Below are 8,310 nucleotides of genomic sequence, written 5' to 3'. Positions count from 1 at the left end.
ATAATAAAACTATTTTATCATTATTTATATAAATTCTCTAATTTGTTAAATCTGATTAATTAATAAATTAATCATATTTATTCTAAATCGTGAGGGATACTTCTCAGCATATCGCGACTATCCGGATAATACGAATTCACTGCTTAGAATACCAAGAACCTATTTAGTGAATTGTTACCGTACAATTATTTCCTTCTATCCTGCAATGTCATGGTTAAATACAAGGCATGGAACTCGTGTCAAGCCTATCTTATTTAATCATATACTTTCCCATTCACTATGCTTAGTTCTAATTAATGTGAATTAGAAACTCCTTTCTAATTTCATTCACTCTGGCCAGAGATTCCTGAACTAGCATAAGTGGATCAGTATTGAACATTCTCTTCCTTCACTGGAAGGGGTAGATCCTTTATTAATCATACACTATCTTCGTGTACAAATTCCTACACCCAGTAGAGCCCTTATTATTATCCCTAGAGACTAAGAACTAAACCAAAGTATAGTTCAGTGTACACAAGATGACTATGATGACCTCAAGTCCAAGGATACTTGTACAACTATCACTATGTGAACATCTGCTGACACGTGAGTGAACTCCATCAGTTGTTCAGCTGTGTGAGTCATGTTCAGTAAACTTATTCTATAATAAGCACCTACATGCTAGCTATAGTGTCACCACACAAATGTCTATGAGAATAGACATCCTTCATAATGAAGCAATCATAGTATGTACCGATCTTTGTGGATTACTAATTACCAGTTAGTAATCCTACGATCATGAACTATTTAAGTTCAGAGTTATCGTCTTTTAGGTCTCATTATTATGATCTCATCATAATCCATAAAAAGCTTTACTCTAAACTATGGTATATCTTATTTAAACACTTAAATAGATAAAGCCCGCAATAAAACCAAAACAAGTCTTTTATTAATATCAATGAAATCAAAACATATTACATAAATGTTATTCCTAAATCATCATACATGATTGGACTTAGGACACATCTCTTTCAAATGTGATTGCCTTCACCTTCTCCTTAGCTTCCCTCTTTCCTGGCACTTCAGTGTCACTAGGGAGTGTACCGGATTATCGATTTAGCAAGGCATTAACAATTTGCCCAATTTAATTCTCCAAGGTCTTGATAGAAACCGCTTGGCTCTTGCACATGAGCCTCAACTCCTCCAATTCAGATTTTTCATTAGATTGTTACAGCTAGAGTTGTTGTCTTGGTGCATATTGCGGTTGCTAAAAACCAGGAGGGTTGTATTGCTTTGCTGCATACTGCTGATAAGGCTGCTGAACCATATTCTGAGTATTGCTCCAGCTGAAGTTAGGATGATTACGGTTGTTGGGATGATAGGTGGCTGGAATAGGCTGCTGTGACCTCTGAAAGTTGCTCATGAACTGAGCTGATTCACTAGAAATAGCACACTGCTCCGTCTCATGGGCACCAGCACAAAGCTCACAGACAGTAGTGATATGATTAACTCCTTAATTAGCCAAAAAATCCACCTTCATCGTCAAAGTCTTAAGCTGAGAAGCTATAGCAGTAGCTGTCTACTTCCAGAATTCCTGCTACCTTGCCCTGAGGTAGTCTCTGAGTAGGATTCTAGTACTCATTAGCAGCCATCAGTTCAATCAATTCATAAGCTTTATCATAGCTTTTAGCCCACAAGGCTCCTCCTGATGCTGCATCAAGCATGGGTCTAGAAGTAGCACCCAATCCATTATAGAAGCAGTTAATGATCATCCAGTCAAGCATCCCACGGTGAGGATATTTTCTAAGCATCTCTTTGTAGCGATCCCAAGCATCACATAAAGATTCTCCAGATTGCTAAGCAAATTGAGTAAGTGCGTTTCTGATTGCAGCAGTCTTCTCCATAGGAAAGAATTTAGTTAGGAATTTTTTAGCAAGATCCTCCCATTTGTTGATGGACCCCGGTGGTAGAGAATGTTACCAGCACTTTGCTTTATCCCGCAGAGAGAATGGGAAAAGTCTCAACTTAATAGCATCTTAAGAAACTCCATTGAACTTGAAAGTGTCGCAGATCTCGTTGAAATATCTGATGTGCATGTTGGGGTCTTCTGTCGGAGAACCCCCAAACTAAACTGAGTTCTATATCATCTGAATCATGCTCGACTTGATCTTAAAGGTGTTAGCCGAGATGGCTGGTCGGACAATGCTAGACTGAATATCATTAATCTTCAGTTGAGAGTAATCCATCAAAGCATTTGTATTCGCTTCTGGTTCTCCCATTGCAATAAGTTCTTCTTCTTCAACTTTCTCCTCGACAAGAACTTCCTCGAAAACTTCCTTAGCTACTAAAACTTCTTCCTCAACTTGATCCATTTTTCTCTTACGAGACTGAGAACGCGTATGCATACACGCTCGCTAGAGTACCTGAAACACGACAAGGAAATAAGTAAGTAACAATGTCAGAATCAATGAACTTTAACGACCACTGATGACAAACAAATAAACTAAAATTAACACCGAGTCCCCGACAACGGCACCAAAAACTTGTTAGGACGAAAACACGCGCTAATATTCACGCAAGTATACGGATCGCAAGTAATATAGAATTATTTCTAGTTCATTCCCACAGAGACTGGTTTAGGTTAATTCCAATCAATGTACTTATACATCAATGGTATGGTTATTATTCAATGCTAAGACGATTAACAAATTGAGATTGTTTATAACTACGATTAACTAAGAGTGTATACTAAGAATACTAACTAAGACATTGAAAAGGATTGATTACTATATGATACAGACATGGGATTCTAACTTCATTACTACTTCATTCAATAACCTCTTTGTTCTTAACCTTAGCATGCAATGGTGATGACACTAATCAGATAATACGAAACTAATAAACGCCAACTTTCATTGTATGAAGACTATACTACCAGACATCCACAAAATAGATAGAAGCTGAATAGACACCAAGTATATTGAGACCCTATATGTCTATAGAATTTAACAACATAATGGTTTAATGCACAAGTTATCTATCATGATTACGTAGGGCAAGTAAGATGGTTAAAATTACCTACGAATCATGCATATCAAATACATAAACCTATGCTAGCATGGCAAGTTCTAAACCCCTAAATTCACTTTCGTTCATTAGAGATTAACACGTTATCTTATAAGTTCGCGACACTCATAAGATGAATAAGCACAACCAATACTAGGTTACCATACAATCACCACACACTAAGGCATCGAAACAATTTAACTAAAGAAATCCATAAGTAAATCCGCTAGAACCCCACGATAACGATTAGCCCATAATCGGACTCATCATCAATGTGGGTTCTGATGAAAGCATGGTATAATAAACGTAGTCTTTATACTGAATAAATAATAAAACCAAGTACGTTACACAAGAGTATAGGTTCACAATTAAGAAAACTATCATCCAAGATTATAACTTAAAACAAATAATCATAAGAATAAATTAGATCCTCATCGCCTTGGTTGAATTGTGCTATACGGTCTTCTTACGCCTTCTCCTTAAGCTCTAGTACATCTTCTTAGGAAAAACCATCATAAGTTTTTATTATATATGCTGTAGAATTAACCAGGGCATCAAACTCTCAGAATCTAAGTAGAAACAGAATTCTGTCATCCCGACATGGCGCGGCCGCACGCTTCACTAGCGCGGGCGCGCTGCAAATCTGCATCCTGACGCGGTCGCGCGCTACTACAGCGCGGGCACGCTGACCTTCTGGAAAAAATACTGTTTTTTATTTTCTTGCATGGTTTGAGCTGGCGATCTACGAGCAAACTCCCGAGACATCTTCCTTACACTAATTTAGCACCAAAATAATGCTAAATCTCCTGATTCTTTTATTTATGCCTGAAATGTAAAACACTATAAAAACACATCAAAACACAAATAACTTGAGTACAAAACATCAATTCAAGCCTTTATAGGACATAATAAGTGGATATAAATTCCACTTAACACTACACCACCATCATTAATATTGATAACAATCCTTTTCTGCAAGTAGTTCTCAACATTCATAACTACTGCCCTGATAAAGTTGATAGTCTTGGATAATGCTCTTTTGTATGTGATTTAGTTATTTGAAGAGACATTCTCAGGATTACAAGAAGTTCACTGAATTCTTGATCTTGATTTGGTCCTTCTGCAGCCTTGATGAGTTTTTCTTTTCCCACATCTTGAAATTGTTGAGTTTGTGAAGAACTTTGGCCAACCTGAATGGGCTCTTTAGATTAAGATTTACCAGCATCCTTGGATTGTAGATCCTAGCTTCAATCTCCCCCTTAGTCTTGGTGACAGGCATGAGTAGGAGAGTTGGTAATTCTGGACTTATATCTTCATGTAGTGAGGGCAGTGGTATGTTGAGCTTCATGGCTCCCAAAGCAACAAAACTCTGCATTTGAAGATGCTTGTGAGAGTCCACCAGGGTTTTGATGTCTGTTTGTTGACTCTGCACCAAAGATGTAAGAGCTTGTACTTGTGCACTCAGTAAGTCATTGGAAGATTGGAGAGAAGACACTTGCTGTTATAGTTCTTAAACTTGCATTGTGGATGGGGATTGAGATGTGGAGGAAATAGAGATCCCAAAAGTGTCCTGCACAACCTACTTAATTTCATCCATGAGCAAGGCTGAAGGAGTGTATCTGCTAGAGTGCATTTGATCCAGCTTCAGTCTTGAATCATTAGAATGAGTGATATGTTTTTGAACTTGTTCATTCAGGGCCACAAATGAGGACTTGAGATTTTTGACACTTGTTTCCACTACATTTAGATCATACATTGACATCTGATTAACAAAGTTAGTGAACTTGTTTTTGATCTCAGCTTGAGAAAGGTTAATTTGATCCATATTTTCCCTCACCATCTTCATTATTTTATCTTAATATCCAGTCAAAGTAATTTGAAGTGCTTTTCCAAAGTTGTGGAAAGCCTTGATTTGAGCCTTGTATACATCATTGATGGCATCTCTTACACTTCCTGAGGAGTTAGAGATCTAGCATTGCTTCCCAGAATAGTAATGTACTCCTCCCTGAACTTAGCTAGCACAGCATCCATTTCAATAGAGAATTCTTTATCTACCCAAGCATCACAGTTTACAACCTGACCAGCTTCATCAACAATCTTGGCTTGACTGGCTTCAACATCTATCTGGTAGGTAAATATGATGGCTTGATAGTCCTAATTTGACATGTTGGATGTGAGCAGCTGTTGAGAAATTTGTGCAAGGCCTCCAAGATGATCAACTACAAGATCTTCAATGGTTGAAGGTTGATCTGCAGTTTCTTGGAGCCACTGGGAGATGAGATTTTTGGGACAACAGGATCTCGGCCCTGCGTTTTACGATATGAATTTTTCTATAGAGAGTTCGAATAGAACGTTAACTTTAATCGCTACGGTGCAAGCAATTAAAATCCACGCCTTCTACTGTATTCCTCGATTCTCCTTGGACGAAGTGTGGGCTTTGATCTCCCAAGGTTTACCTCTCCTGTTAGCTCCGAAAATCCAAAACCCTAGCTGGCTCCTTGAGAAAAACATTTGTCTCTCTCAAACCCTAGGATGTTATTTTCTGTGTTATCGCGCACACATGCATGCACGTCACACACACCTTCGGCTTTAGGAGAATTAGAATATTTATAGGCTACAGTAGGGATCATGGATAATTTGGTCAGGCCTCCCAATGATATTCTGGGCCAAGCCCAATGTCCTTAAATATTAATTCAATCCACTAAAGAATTAATATTTGCACTACCTTTCCTAATTTTGTAAATTAAATATTTAATTCAGCTCCCACATGTTTAAGATATCGCATGTCCATTAATTAAATTAATTTCTGACAATCAATTTAATCAATATCTTATAGATCATCCAATAAACCTTATAATCGTGCAAGAACAAATCTGCCTGCAGGACTAAAGCATAATTATCTTTATGAGCTTTTAAGAGGACATCATCACACAAAACTATTCTTTGGACATGATTTCATTTTATAGTCAATATCCCACTCTGTATATAATGTCATTGCCCAATATATAAATTCGTAATTTAAAATAAATTACTTAATTTATGAATCAAGGCATGTGCACCAAATAAAAGTGTCAATCACTATATCTGGATCAAGAACCTAAGCAATAATTATATCGTAGAATCTTAGTTCTTCTTTATTGTCAGAATAAAAGAACTATTCTACTATTTTGATCCTGTTCAATATGCACAAATATTATTCAATAGTCAAGATAAACTATTTCCAAATAATACTTCAGTCATTCCAGTGGTTTGTCTAACACCACTTAGACTGTGAACCTTTTACTATATTATATAAGGAATCTGACAATCTAATCTTCTGCTATCCCATTTGATACTAGATTGTCTACAATATATAATATACAGACATTGTGAAAATATGCATTCAATATTCTCAAAAGATTATTATATACTTCAAACGAATAGTTCAGTATATACCCTAACAATCTCCCACTTACACTTAAGCTATTCTTTGAGTATATTAGTGTTTATTACAATCAATCCACCACCAACTATATAACTATGTGACCAAGTGTCTGACTCCTATCACTTCCATATGCTCCTAAAAAGCCTTAGCTGGTAAGCTCTTCATGAAAAAATCTTCCCGGTTATCCTTTAACGCTATATCGGCCACAACAATATCTCCTCACTTAACTAACTGTCGTATGAGGTGATACTTACGCTCTATGTGTTTCACTGCCTTATGGACCCGTGGCTCCTTTGTATTCACCACTGCACCAGTATTATCACAATAAATCATGATTTGTTGTGGAAAATTAGGAACTACATCCAAATCCAGCAGGAAGTTTCGGAACCATATAGCCTCTTTGGCTGCCTCACTAGCTGCCACATACTCGACTTCCATGGTTGAGTCTGCAATGCATTTCTGCTTCACACTCCTCCATATTAAGGCTCCACCTCCCAAGGTAAAAACACATCCTGAGGTGGACTTTCTCTTATCCTTATCTATCTGAAAATCTGAATCAGTATATCCCAGAGGCAACAAATCTGAGGACCCGTAAACTAACATATACTCTTTAGTCCTACGCAAGTACTTGAGTATTATTTTTACTGCACTCCAATGTTCCTGACCTGGGTTAGACTGGTATCTTCTACCCATGCCCACGGCAAAGCAGATATCAAGCCTCGTACATAACATCGCATACATTAGGCTTCCACATGCCGAAGCATAAGAAACTGCCTTCATGTTCTCTATCTCTTTAGGTGTCGAAGGACACTGACTCTTTGATAGAGAAACTCCATGTCTGAAAGGTAAATTACCCGTCTTGGAGTCTTGTATGTTAAAATGAGCTAATACGTCATCTATGTAGGGCTCCTGAGATAAAGCCAACATCATTTTCTTGCGATCCCTTATTACTTTGATCCCAAGGATGTATGCCGCTTCACCTAAGTCCTTCATTTCGAATTGGTTGAACAACTATGCCTTTATTGAAGACAACATCTTAACATTGTTCCCAATGAGCAAAATGTCATCAACATATAGCACTAGAAAAACCATTACATTTCCCTTATATCTCTTATACACGCATGCTTCGCTTAAATTTTGATCAAACCCATAGGACTGGGCTGCCTGATCAAAATGAATATTCCAATACCTAGAAGCTTGTTTAAGTCCATAAATAGACTTCTTCAACTTACATACAAGATGCTCTTGTCCTTCCTTAATGAATCCCTCTGGTTGCTGCATATAGATGGTTTCTTCAAGACTTCTATTAAGGAAAACCATCTTGACATCCATTTGCCAAATCTCATAATCGAGATAAGCTGCTATAGATAAAAGAATATGGATTGACTTAAGCATGACCACTGGAGAAAAGGTTTCCTCATAATTGATACCTTCTTTCTGAGTATACCCTTTCACAACAAGTATTTCTTTCCAGGATTTCACCTTTTTTATCCGATCCCCTCTTTTTCTTGTAGATCCACTTACATCCAATGGGTTTTACACCTTTGGGTGGTTCCACGAGCTCCCAGACCTGATTAGAATACATCGATTCCATCTCAGATTCGATTGCCTTTTGCCAAAGAACTGTATCTTTGTCTTGTAGTGCATCTTCGTATGTCCAGGGATCATCATCATGTTCACCAGAGACCAAGTCCGAAGACTCTCCCAAAACATGAATCTATCAGGTTGACGAACAACCCTCCCACTATGATGAGGCACCGGTGCGGTATTAGTGTCAGGTTGTGCATTTTGTTGTGGCTGTTCTACTTGTACTATCGGTTTCTGGGTATTATCTGTCCCTC

At 37.7% G+C, this 8,310-nt stretch overlaps 1 protein-coding gene and 1 non-coding gene across 2 annotated transcripts; one reads left to right on the top strand and one right to left on the bottom strand.

Annotated features, from left to right (window-relative positions):
• Nucleotides 1-1,761: 1,761 nt before the first annotated feature.
• LOC141681369 (small nucleolar RNA R71) lies at nt 1,762-1,868 on the top strand. Its single transcript, XR_012558809.1, has one exon. It is a non-coding gene; the product is annotated as a small nucleolar RNA R71 (small nucleolar RNA).
• Nucleotides 1,869-4,989: 3,121 nt separating this feature from the next.
• Nucleotides 4,990-7,249, bottom strand: LOC141679694 (secreted RxLR effector protein 161-like). Its single transcript, XM_074486124.1, has 2 exons — nt 6,773-7,249; nt 4,990-5,169 (listed from the first exon to the last, which is right to left on the bottom strand). Exons 1-2 carry the CDS (start codon nt 7,247-7,249, stop codon nt 4,990-4,992), a joined length of 657 nt encoding a protein of 218 aa, XP_074342225.1.
• Nucleotides 7,250-8,310: the final 1,061 nt, after the last annotated feature.

This window comes from Apium graveolens, chromosome 8 (assembly GCF_009905375.1).
Source record: "Apium graveolens cultivar Ventura chromosome 8, ASM990537v1, whole genome shotgun sequence".
NCBI lineage: Eukaryota > Viridiplantae > Streptophyta > Magnoliopsida > Apiales > Apiaceae > Apium > Apium graveolens.
This window is presented reverse-complemented; position numbering and strand designations above follow the sequence as displayed.